At 34.3% G+C, this 14,027-nt stretch overlaps 1 protein-coding gene across 1 annotated transcript; it reads right to left on the bottom strand.

The window, feature by feature from the left end:
- Positions 1 to 833: 833 nt before the first annotated feature.
- LOC112696114 (omega-6 fatty acid desaturase, endoplasmic reticulum isozyme 2) lies at positions 834 to 6,558 on the bottom strand. Its single transcript, XM_025748718.3, has 2 exons — positions 6,299 to 6,558; positions 834 to 2,471 (listed from the first exon to the last, which is right to left on the bottom strand). The coding sequence occupies exon 2, from the start codon at positions 2,458 to 2,460 to the stop codon at positions 1,309 to 1,311; it is 1,152 nt and encodes a 383-aa protein (XP_025604503.1). The 5' UTR covers positions 2,461 to 2,471; positions 6,299 to 6,558; the 3' UTR covers positions 834 to 1,308.
- Positions 6,559 to 14,027: the final 7,469 nt, after the last annotated feature.

Raw genomic sequence — 14,027 nt, 5'->3', positions numbered from 1 at the left:
TAATTGCATAAAAAAATCTTAAAATTATGCAATTATTAAAAAAAATAAAAAAATTTAATCTACTCTTGCCATCTCGCTAATAGAAAATGTATCAATTTCTTCTCCTTCAAGTCCATCATGAAGCAATTATAAAGAAAAAATTGGTTAATCGGTCCATAAAATCACAAAATCAATTGAAGATTTACAGTCCAACAGAAAGATCCGTCTCATGAACATCTGAATCAGGTTAGACTCGTTCGGATTCGTGACCGCTCTACAAAGATTTGGGTCGGACTCGTTCGGATTTGTGACCGCTCTACCAAAATTCTGCACCGCAAGAAGACACGCCGCCGATACGCTCGTTTGAAGTATCCACCGAGTGTTGGCGTAGGATTCGTGTCCGACACGAATATACCAGCACCATGAGAGAATCCGTGCTTCACAGGTGTGTAGCCATAAATTTGTCTTGGGCATGATATTCTATTCCATCTGTCTCATCGTACTTTTTGGTCTACTACTATTCCATCCTCTATGTATGTTTTTTTTGGCATAAAATTCTTACAAGCTGCAATGCCTACGGCCTATGCCCTCTTCAACCATTAACTATGCAATAATTAGACGATGGTTAAATCCTCATGTTTTATCTCGTATGTTATGTGAGCGAAAAAGGGGGAAAAGTATTATTAAAAGAACATTTAAAATGTAAAGGGAACTCATATTAGGAAGTGGGACAGAAGTAACTTCCGAAAAGAAACAGGAGAACCAGAAAAAAGCCACTTTCGTAGGTAGAAAAAGATGCATTGCTCTTGGAGGTGATTGATCTCATTCCTAACAAATTTCAGCACCAAATATCATTAATGATAAAGTGAAAGGCACATTATATTATTTTATTACCATATTACGATTCTTCAACATACCCATCCACGTCTACACTACTCTCCTAAGAATTTTAACTAGCAGTAGAATACCAATACAAATTGTTACAGACAGTGGTCCATAATTTTGCACCATTCACAGAATATATACTACTAATGACTTGGAATCAAAAGCCATGAGTGACAAAATAAGAACAAGCTTCAACCAGAATAAGAACTAACACACAGTTGACATGCACCAATTTCAAACCACTGTGCAATAATCTAACTGTTTAACACATGCCATGTCTTATTCTGCAATCAAGCAAACTATAAAACTACTTTTAACTACCAATATCAGGGGTTCAATAGAATTATTCCCAATAATCAACCATCCTAATTGGCAGAATGGAAACTTTAAACTAAACAACTTTTCCGACCAAACACACCACAACTTGGACAGCAGCTCTAGTCATCACAACTTATTGTTGTACCAGAATACACCTTTATTCTGAGCACCCTGGTCCGACTCAACATAGAGACACTCTTTCGCCTCTCTCCACATTGCCTTGTAAAAAGGAGTCCCATCGAACCGATAATACTCTCCCAAAATTGGTTTTATTGCATTTGTAGCCTCCATTGCATGGTAATGCGGCATTGTGGAGAACAAGTGATGTGCCACATGTGTGTCAGTGATGTTATGGAAGACCTTGTTCAGGATTCCATAGTCTCTGTCCACGGTCGCCAATGCTCCCCTCAACCAGTCCCACTCGGATGAATCGTAATGTGGCAATGCAGGGTGAGTGTGCTGCAAATATGTGATCAACACCAAGAATCCATTGACCACTAGCAATGGAACACCATAAACAGCCACAACCCAGGCAAGGCCTTTTGCCATGACAAGACGGATAAGACCATAGGAAACTGCAAGCACTCCAGCATCTGATATGTATATTTGAAGTCGTTCGCGATCGGAGTAGATTGGACCATATGGGTCATAGTGGCAAGCAAACCTATCGTAAGGCCTTCCCGAGACATTAAAAGCCAAGTAAAGTGGCCAACCAAGGGTGAGGGTAATAGTGAGTGTGAGGACTCTTCCTAGTGGGTTATTAAGGTACTTAGACCACCATGCAATACTAGACTTCTTCTTTGGCACAAAGACTTCATCCCTGTCAAGGGAACCGGTGTTGGAGTGGTGGCGACGGTGGCTGTATTTCCATGAAAAGTAAGGGACCAAGAGGCCAGAGTGGAGAACAAGGCCAACTGTATCATCAAGCCATTGATAATCACTGAATGCATGGTGGCCACATTCGTGCGCGATGACCCAAACACCGGTAAGGATGCAACCTTGGACAGCCCCATAGAGAAGCCAGGCCAAGTAAAATAAAGGGGAAGAGAGTTTGTGGAAGTAATTGGTGGCGGCATAGTAGAGGCAAAAGGCTATGGTGAGATCATAGACAACATAGGAGAATGAGCGGATAACAGAACGCTGAAAACAGTGAGGTGGGATGGCCTTCTTGACTTGGCTGAGACTGAAGGGAGGTTTTTCATGCGGAACTCGCTTCGCATAGTCAGCCTCGACCGTCCTGTTTGAAGGAGGAACAGAGGTTCGGCCGCCAGCTCCCATCTTCCCGCAACCTGTACATAACATAACAGCGCATTTGTTTCTTATTAGCATTAATCACAATTTAATTGTACCCGAATAAAATTTAGCACTATCTGAAGAAACATGTGAGCTAATACTTTTACTTGATTTGTGCAGAAAGAATGAGAATGGACAATGTGTGTGCCTGTGTGGTCTTTAAAGCAGAAACAGATAATTAATTAAACACTACACAAGAACATTATTAACGGGATATTATAGTCGTCACTGTTTACAGGTTCGTTAATTTTCATTTCCTTTCCCAATCAGTAAGTAAAAAAATGGTGAAAAACTAAAACTCCTCAAATAAAAGCAAAACACCTTTCCAGCATTTACAAATACAAAAATTATATAGACTTTCATCATGAACACAGAATTATATGGAAAGGCGCAAGATTGCAGGAAATTTTATGATTTTTGGTCAAGTTAATTAACTTGATACAAAGTCATCAGTTGAAAATATAGAAAAGAAAATTATAGAATAAAAAACATGGATATGAGCTTGCACTAGTCAGAGTATTTTGATAATGGTCTCGTGCTCCGCTGGTAGCGCGAACGAGAAAAGGTCTTACCAGTTCTTCCCCCCGAATTGAGACCCATTATTCAAATCGATGGGGGAAAACTAATGAGCTCAGATATTAATGAACTTTATCGAAGAGTTATCTATCGGAACAATACTCTTATCGATCTATTAACAACAAGTAGATCTACGCCAAGCGAATTAGTAATGTGCCAGGAGAAATTGGTACAAGAAGCCATGGATACGCTCTGCTTTTGTGTTAAGCTTTTTTATTTTTCTTATTAGATGATTGGCTACAAAATTCAAAAATAAAAGGGTAGATCCCACCTACTCTATCTTTACTTTTAAGCAATTTAGACAAAAATTTCATAGGCATCAAAGAATTTCTCTTTGATATTACGAGGCTGCCATAACTTTGCCTGCATGAGTCATGGCCTTTCAAAGCAGGCATATGTCACACAAATTATTATGGTTAAGGTTTAAAAAAACTAGACATACACAAGAATACATCATTAATGTCAACAACTAAACTACACATCAGATTGACAAGTCTTTTTAGGTTATAATAATTAGGATTATTAAGAATATTTTTTAACCGAAAAATCAGGCATGCATGCAGTTAAACTGAATAATGTCATAAGAGCCACAAATACAAAATAAACCTTCCAAAAGACTACATGTTAGGCAACATTATATATTAGCAATTCTCTACAATGGACCACTGCATGTGCAATAAATTTGGTGAATATTTTTGTGGATCAGAGCCAATGGGGTCTCCGGTCCCGTCCAAAGTAGATAGGGACTTGCCTAGTGTGTGTCCAAAACCAATAGTGGAGCACACGGGATTTCAACATCAACTAATGCACATGACTATAGCTACATTGTGTCCTATATCTGACATGGTTCTTCAATTAAATAATTATGGCTTTGCATGCTATGCAAGTTGCAGTCTTGCAGACTCATCTTTCAATTTATTCAACATTTCAAGTATGCCCTAATTATGCAATCTAAATGCTACTCCTCCACATAATTGGTCCATATCATATCATAGCCACAGACGGTACCAACCAGAAAAGAAAACAGGATACATTTGTTTCAGTTTATTTGAGAATACAATAAACATTTTAACAAAAAAAAAATTGTTATAGAAGTTATTCATGTTACTCTTTCTAGTATTTCAACAAAATTAAGAATTTCTTTAAAAAGGCTATAAAAATTATCTCATATAAAAGTTCCTTAACGCTTACTGTAGTTGACTGGTATGAGTGGCACATGAAATGGGTAAAAAAAGGAGCTAGCTCTGAAATGTGTTCTTTTGCAGTTTTGGGGAATCAGCCGACCCTAATAAAGTACTCGCTCAGAGTGACCTCACTGTATATGTTATTACCTCTCTCGGAAATGCCGTCCCTCAATTATAACAAATTGCCATAGATTTTTACCATGACACCAACAAACTACTAAACATGAATCTGTCATTTTATATAGTAGTTATTTTCTCTTTTTCCATTCTCTTCAATTTTCTTATCTCTTCCTACCCAAAAGGAGCATTGGAGTGGCCCTCTCTTGTAACCTCATAAACACACTAACTACTAAATACCACTATAAAGGTTGGAGCTTTTGTTGGTGAAATTAATTTTTAAAAAGGTACTACTAGGCACTAGCTAATAAATGTTGAGTTGGACTATTCATTAAAATATTAAAAAAAACTTTAAACTCATTTAATTAATATACTTGTAACACTTTTAACCAAATCGATTTTAAGATTTTCAAAGAATCAATCAAACATTAAAATTAGAAACATTATGGGGTGACCGTAAAAGTAACAAAAATAAGAAGAAACATTAGATGTAAATTCTTAACTATATGTTGGCAAATATATAATAATATCATATAGTATAAACAGGAGTCTCATTTTACTCATTTTAAAGATTTAGTCCCTGTTTTGCATTTTTAATTTGTTCCAACTTGTGCATAACACGATGAAAACTTGTAACGCGTCCTTTTTTGACCTTTAATTCTGTCTACTCTCAACTTTTCTTTTTAAGTCAAGTGACGATTTTAGCCTATAATAGAAGTGCGCAAGTTGACGTCGGTTGGAAATGATCTTTCTAAACCAACAAGGGTAATTTCGTTAATTGAGGCTTTCCTAGCATTGGCTATTTGTGAGTTGTAAACCCAACTAGGATCATAGAATCAAAACACACACATCTTACCAATCAATTAGTCCAAATTACACATAGAATACTACAGTAATATAAAAAAATATCTCCACCTAGAGAAAAAAAAAAATAATACATAAAATGAAAATCACGAGTGCACATCAAAGACGAATCAATCAATTGATATAATATTTTCCACGAGATCTGCGTGCCACCTTATTTTTTAATTTGCTTGCCAAAAGATTAGTCCCTAAATTAGAATAAGTAAAAGTATAGAATATCAACACATTATCTACTAATAATAATTAATTATTATATTTTAAATATATATAAAAAAATATATTTAAAAAGTATTTTTATTAAATATAGTCATAAAAAAAATATTCTTATCAGATACATTTATAAAAATATTTTTATTAAATAAACTTATAAATAAAATTGATAGAAATTGATAAAAATGCTGTTGGTAAGTAGCGGAATGATAAAATAATTACGATAAAATAATATTGGAAATGAATAAGAAAAGGGTCTGGGCTATTTTGTTGGAGAACGGAGCGAGAAACCGTACAAAAAATCCGGAAATGTGAGGTTGTTGCTTAGATCCGAGAGAACCTTACCTAAATATGCTCATAGCCATTAGCCGCACGTTAAAAAAGAAAAAAAAATGCACATACAAACATATTTTATTTAATAATTTATTTATCCTTAGAAGTTAGAAAATAATAGTAAAATACGACGGAAAGAATCGTTGCTTGGAAAGAGACAAACAAGTGGAGACATAATTGGTTAAATAATTTTGTGATGCTATGATGAAAGGGAAAGAGGAAAGAGATGCAAATAATGCAAAAACATCTCAGAGATAACACATTCTTGATACGGAAATAAAAAATAAGACATGAGGAAAGCAAGGAGGGAGGTAAGGGGGATTATGAATGCTTCAATTATGTAACACAATGGACCCTACTGAATCAGAAATTACCACCACATATAATGAATTAATGAACGAAGAGATCTATGGCATCCAGTGAAAAGGTTAGTTAGATCTAGGCGAGTGCGGAAGAAAAAGCGTGAAGTGCGATTGATTAATAAGCAGGTAGCATGGCATTGAATTGAATTGAGGAGAAAGAGGGAGAAGGAGGTGTACCTGGATGGAGGAGAAGGTGTGACGGAGGAGGAGGAATGTGTGTGGCGGCAAATGAAGAAGGTGTGAGGAAATGAGAGAAGGGGGCAGAGGGGTATGGGGCGCAAAGAAGGAGTATTTAAGCGTAAAGTTGTGATACTCCTCCATTTGCACTTTCCGTCCATCCACTGTTATATGGGCCCCACCGCACCATATATTACTAACTAATGTACTACTACTATACATTTTTTTATTATTAATAAGTTATAATATTCTTCTTAAAATTAATCATGGTAATATTAAATATGTCTTGTTTTGACTGCTGAAAAATACATTGTATTATGTTTTCCATTTTGTTTAAAAAATAAGCAATTATTTGTAAGAAAGTGCAAATTTTAAATTGTATAATAAGATGAATAATTAAACAAGGTGTGCACTAAAAGCAACTCTTAAAATAGAATATATGTTAAAATAAATTAAATTTTATAGATATTTATACATAAATATATAATAATTAAATTTAGTGTATAAATAATATTTTTTATAATTAAAATTTATGTTTTCACCAATTAAAACTAAGCTTATAAATTTTGACTCTTTTAAAATAAAAATATTTATTAAAAATGAGATTCGAATCATCTTTAAATAATAATAATACATTTAACTATTATTAATTATAAAGTGAATAAAATACATTAATTATTGAGAAGCGTATTTATGTTCTTGATATGATTGTCAGGAGACAATATGTTATTTACGGATGAGAATAAAATATAATAAAATTACTGAAAATACTGAAGTTTGGAGATTTTCTTTTAAAATATAAGACCAACATGTAAATATAATATTTATGAGTAATTATTTTGGAGAATAATTTAAAACCTTAAAATGAAAGAGTACCCTGAAAATTGTGGGTGTGTATCCTGTGTGAGGGTTTTTCCCAGTTTGAGAGAACAGAGAAGAGAGGAGAATAAGGTGTGTTGTGATGAATTATGAATCATGTATATTAGCCACCCCTCTCTTGGTTTCTTGAAAATGTTATTGGTATATTAAAATTAATAAATTAAAATTAATTATTAATATATTTATATATAAATATATATATTTAATTTATTTTTGTATATATATTTATATTTTAATATATATTTTATATTTATAGCTGATTTTAATATATACGCAAGTATTTTATTATTGCGACTTGGTCACTCAACCCAAAATATCTGCTTCTCTCCATCACGTGACCACTCCTCCTCCTCTTTCCCCTGCATTCGGATCCCATTATTTTCCCTTTTTTTTAATTGGAAACAACTATTATTCTACCTACTAAGTTCATTAACTAGTGTTTGTATTATTTAAAGAAAGTATAAGAAGTCAATAAAATATTTGTACAATGTGTACAATAAAAATTTAAAAAATATTAGAGATATAATTATTAATGTGACTGTTTTTTATCAGTTAAAACTTTTGAAATGAGTAGTATTATGACATATTATTAGAACTTTCTAACACTACCCATTTATTTATTATTATTTGCCTCTCTTTTCATTTTTTATTTTACTCAATATTTCGGTGTCAGAGTGCTAAGGTACTTGCCACCTACCCATGTCGTGAACAATGTTTCGTTCTAAAATTTTCAACAATTTATTTATTGGGTGTCACCGATCAAGTTTCCATAATTAATAATTAATCTTTCTAAGATTGAGACGCTTTGGATGAGTGAAAACTTTAAAATTAAAAAAAAAAACATTGGTTCTCAAGAATTATGTTTTCATAGATAATATTATATTTGAATATTTTTATAAAATTTATTTGTTTATATAATAAATTATTGCAAATTATCTTTAAAAACTTTTAAGAATAAATTTCAAACATGCATGTTTATTTATAGTATGTATTTCTGAAAGGAAATTGTCATTTGCCAAAATACTTTTTGGAAATTTGTATTATTATTATTACTTAATCAGTGATAATAATTAAGGAAAATATAATAATTAATTAGAATTTTTTTAAGAGATACATAAATAAAATGAGTATTTAAATCATTAAAAAAAACTATCCAAACTAACGCGAGATTAGCAACGTATACGTTTTTCCATTAAGGGCTTTGCCAATCGCATTTTTATCGATTGCATTTCCATCACACAATAAACACAAATATAATTAGTGATTAGAAAATGTATAAGAATTTTAAATGGGCCAGATTTAGCTATACTCTTGTTTTAAATATTATAATTTTCACTCTAATATTTGCTGTATGCACAAAGCGAGGTTCGAACTCCCGACACTTGCTTAAGCGAACAAGTAAGCTGACCACTCAACCAACTCAAGTTGGTTTAATTTTCACTCTAATATATAGGTGTATAAATTATTCGTGGACAAACTTTTAGACCTTATCGTGAAAAAATTAAAATTAAATTATGAATTTAATAAAAATTGATACGGTATAAATATAAAATAATTTTATATGTGTATTTAATTATGTAATAATATTATATTGTGTATTTGTTTTCTTTTACGTTAGTAATAACTATATATGTTTTGCCAATAAATAATAGCTTAAATGGCATATTTTCTCCATGATTGGGAGTTGGAATCTCATATTTTTGTTAAAAAAATAGCTAATATGTTTTTTTTTACTAGTTTTTATACATTAACTTGGCCCACAGCGAAGCCCAAGACACTCCTCTTTGGAACAAAAAAGGAAAAGGTAAGAGAAAATAATGCTAACTTTCGGGAATACCAATTGCGACGCCGATAAATTGGATAAGAATTTCAATTTCAGTATAGTTTTACTCTTTTAGTTATCATTTTGTTTTGGGGGATATATAATTTATACGAAAGACTCCTTTCAAAATCTAATAATTGCTAAGTAGATTAGGTATGGCCGTATGGCTACCTAAAATTTACAAGTTATTGCGAGCGCAATTACGTGTGAGTTGTGAATAAATGAACGGTCTTTTTTCCACGAGATATTTTTTATTTATAAATAAAATTATTTTATTTTATTAATATACATATTACTAAATCTATTTACATTTTTATAGTATCATTGCATATCTCAAATATAGGCTCAATTTTATGGTTATGAAAGTCTTGTGTGTCATATGCTCGGATATAGATTTATAAAGTACAAGATAAATTTGTGGGACAATTTTTTGTAAGTGTCAGATAAAAAAATTCGAACCATGCGAGTTCTTTGATTTAAAAATTTTGTTGAATAAATCGAATGGTCCAATTTAGAGCTGGAAAAATTTGAATTTTGGAAAGTGAAAATCGGACCCTCCGTGTTCTTTGCAAGTGGTAATTTTTTTATGAAAGAAAAAATCAAATTGCACGGTACGATTTGGTTATTATTATTTTTTAATCAAGTTAACCTAATCGAAGGGTTTGATTAGCTTGTAGAGGCATATATAAAAGTGTGTAATTGGTGGAAGAGATCAATTTGCGTCTTCGTCTCTTTTTTCAACGGCTTCTTCTTCTAGTTTCTTCTTTTTGTGTTTCTCTCTTACTTGGTATGAAACCAAAAAATCTACTAGTCAAGTTTATGTTCTTGTTTAAGTGATTGAGAGAAATGAGTGATTGAGTTCTTTTAAAAGTGTATTATTTTGGTCAGATTTTATTACAAACATATGAAGGAGTAAAATTTGTTTGTAAAAATCCGTTAGATGTTGTTATTCATTTCACAATCTCATTTGAAGAGCTCAAAGATGTAATCTGTGAGAAGATTGATTATGAGAGGTCAAGAAAAATATCATGTATTCTATATAGATATCTCATACCGGTGTTTGGTAGATTCGTCCAGTATCAAACTAAATATGTAACAGACAAAGCGAACATGCAAGAGATGTTTTCAATGTATATTGAAAACCGGGCTCAAATCTCGTTCATCAGTTGTACGTTGAGTTCGAACAATCTGAGACCGACCGGAATATTGTACGGGAAGATTACAATAGTGACAGTGAAGAAGAATTCGAAAGCAACTACGAAGTTGTTGGTCCAGATGGAGATGAAGATCAAGGTGACGGAACTATGACTCCAGATATGACAAACGTGGCAAATGCACTCGCAAACGAAGTGCCATTTGAGGAGCCATCATTCATGCGAGTTTTGGATTTGGAAGCCATGCATGTTCCGGAGTTTTCGGAATATATGAGTGCAGGTACGTAATTCTCCATATTTATAAAAAGGATTACAATTTTGTAATAATTTATCTCGATCGATGGACCTAATAGTTAAGTGAAGTGTTAAAATATACTCGATTAGTATTTGTTTTTGTGTGTCTGTTTATTTATTTAAGTTTAAGATAGTAATTTTTTTAGTTAGTTATTGATTTAGTTAAATATAAATTAGTATTTTATTTATTAATCATTATTTAATCATGTGTTCATGTTCTTATTTTGTTTAGAATGATATAATAACATGATGTAAAGTTGGATTTATATCATAATTGATGCAGTAAATATTGATTTACTTTTATTTTTGGTATTTAAATATTTGTGTATTAAGTATTTTTTGTATGGCTGCCGTCGCGGCAGAAATTCTATTGTCGCAAATGATGAATTTGTCGTTGGGATGGAATTCAATTCCAGAGAAGCTGTTATTAAGGCGATAAAAGAGTATACCATACGAAGAAGCGTAGACTATCGGGTGTATGAGTCTGAACCGTTGATATTTTATGCCAAGTGTACACAGTATGAGTCAGGGTGTGATTGGCTTATCAGGATTAGCATGATCAGCAGGAAGTACTGTTGGGTTATAAGGAGGTATAATGGTAGTCACACCTGTACCAGAGCTACCATTTCTCATGATCATTCAAAGCTGGATTTGACCACAATTGCAGAAGCAATAAAGTCGTTGGTTGAGGCTGACCCCTCCTTAAAGGTAAAATCGGTTATTGCAGAAGTGCAATCGAAGTTCAACTACACCGTTAGTTATCGGAAAGCATGGTTGGCTAAGCAAAAGGCAGTAGAAAAAATATTTGGAGGTTGGGAAGCATCATACGAAGTGTTGCCTATATAGTTTGAGGCCATATGTCATAAGGAGCCATCAGCTGTTGTCCATTTTGAGACTATGCCTGCATATCAAGGCGATGACTTGGTGAGTGATATTCGGGTATTGCATTGAGTCTTTTGGAGTTATTACCCCTACATTAGAGCATTCAAACATTATAAACCAGTTGTCCAGGTGGATGGGACTCACTTGTACGAAAAGTATAAGGGCTGTCTACTAGTGACAGTTTCACAGGATGGCACAACAATATCATCCCAATTGCGTTTGCTATTGTGGATGGAGAGACTTATGATGCGTGGCACCTTTTCCTTAGTAACCTGCGACAACATGTTGTCACTCGGGATGGTGTGGGACTAATATCTGACTGACACGAATCTATCAATGCAGTTGTGGCACGCAATACCGGAGCTTGGTCACCTCCTAGAGCTTTCCATATGTTTTGCATCAGGCATATAGAGTCGAATTTTCTAAGAAAATTTAAGGCACCGTACTTGTAAAAACTGGTCGTCAATATAGGTAACGTTGAGTAATTCTAAGTTAGTTATTAACAGAGTTACCTTCAACAATTATGTTTTGACCTCGTTTTTTTTTGTTTGTTTCTTGTTATCGTGCAGGATATTCGAGGACGGTGCGGGAGTACGATGTTTTTTTTACCAGTGTTTACGAGAACGGGGTGAGGCATACACTAATTGGTTAAACTGAATCCATCGTGAACAGTACGCGTTGGCATTTGATGGTGGATACCGATGGGGTCACATGACGACGAATCTAGTGGAATGCATCAACTCAGTTTTGAAGGGTGTACGCAATCTCCCCATTACTGCACTTGCGAAGGCAACATTCTACAGGCTTAACAAGTTGTTCACCCGAAAAAGAGTCCAGGCGGAAGCACGGATTAATGCTGGCCATGTTTTTTATGAGCTCGTGACCTCAAAGTTGCATACAAACCAACTTGCATCAGGAAACATCCAAGTTAATTGCTTCGACCGACAGAATGAGGTCTTCAAAGTGCGCAAGATGCCAAGTGGACTGGAGTATGCTGTCGACCTCCGTCGCCAATGATGTGGCTGTGGTGAATTCTAGGTGGACCGGATTCCTTGTCGACATGTGTTTGCATGTTGTGCCAACCAACGACTGGATTGGCAAGTGTATGTGCATGATGTGTATAAGATGGACCAAGTTCGGCGGGTGTACCGAGCTAGGTTTAGGCCACTCGGTAATCCTACTACATGGCCTGCTTACAACGGGCCTCGATCCGTACCGAATCCGTACCTGAGACGCGTTACCAAAGGTCGCCTCAGGATGACGCGCTTCTTGAATGAGATGGACACGCAAATGTTACGTCGTCGCAGACGATGTAGACTATGTGGGGCTGAGGGATACAGTCGTAGCAGATGCCGTCAATCAGCTGGTGCAAATGCCAATAGAGATGCTCAGTAGATTCATAATATAATATGATATAATATTTGTAGCATTATAACTTACGACAATCTAATATAATATGATATTTGTAGCATTATATAATATGATATGAATTGTCCAAACATGTTAATATAATATGATATTTGTAGCATTATATTATGATATATGAAACATTATAACATGTTCAAGTTGTCCATGACATAGAAAGTAATCGAAACATAGCATAGATAATTAATACATAAAAAAGTTAACTATACAATAACTACTTTTTCATTTTTCACTTTACATTCTTCACAAGATTCTTGTATTTTTTGGCAGCCTTTTTGAACACATATGGAGTGTACCGACTAGCGCTACGACGTGGCAGATCAACCCTCAGATTGTAACCTTTGCCTGTGTCATTTAGAGTACGTGCCTGACCTGTATACAATTTAATTAAACAATTAGATAAAGAGAATAAAGTAATCTAACCAACAGAGATGCTACATATCATTTAGTCAAACCAAATAGAGATACCATTTATGAATACAAGATAATCAACTGATTAAACATGTAAAGCAAAATATACAATATAAGACCATCATTACGAGATTCTTCATCCTCATCGGACTCCTCTATTCCATCCTCCTTATCCTCGTTCTCCTCATTTGGGTCATCTATGCGCCTTGTCCAGATTCCGTTCCTGATGAGGTACTCCCTGAACAAACTTGAACTGTCGCCTATACCTATCGGTTGCATGCCACTCGATGCATTCAAAAGAAACCAACGGCATTGTGGCGCTCCACACAACCGACTGCATGTAGATGTCTGCAGGAATTATGTTCGGATCCACGCGATCCACAGCATAAGCAACCCACACAAACTGAGAAAAATAAAGGAAACTCATGATTACAACCCACATAACAGTAATAATAACAATGTTTCATAAGATTTACACTGACCCTAAACCCAAAACAAATACTTCTTTAATGAAAACACACCTGACCTTCCTAAAGTTCATCAAAGGCCTTCCTAAAGTGAGCTAGCGTAAGATATCTATATCGTCGGTCACCACGCTCCCAGTTACGCCACCTAATATGATATATTTCATTAACACAATTGGATTCTAAATATCAAGATACGGGGTAAACGTAACACAATATTACCTATTTGCAAGCGGAAAACTGTGGGGTTCCTTAGGAAATGGCGCTAGATATGGCAATCGGATCCAAGTCCAACCGAGCAGAAGTGTTAGTGGACCATCAATTTTCTTACAGTCAAAATGAGATGCCCTACATAACGCCCTGTAGAGGTGTGCTAGGCATGCCGATCCCCAATTGTA

This window comes from Arachis hypogaea, chromosome 6 (assembly GCF_003086295.3).
Source record: "Arachis hypogaea cultivar Tifrunner chromosome 6, arahy.Tifrunner.gnm2.J5K5, whole genome shotgun sequence".
Classification (NCBI taxonomy): Eukaryota; Viridiplantae; Streptophyta; class Magnoliopsida; order Fabales; family Fabaceae; genus Arachis; species Arachis hypogaea.
This window is presented reverse-complemented; position numbering and strand designations above follow the sequence as displayed.

Excerpts from the sequence above, each read along its gene's own strand:
- LOC112696114 (XM_025748718.3), bottom strand. The coding sequence starts at position 2,460 with ATGGGAGCTGGCGGCCGAACCTCTGTTCCTCCTTCAAACAGGACGGTC.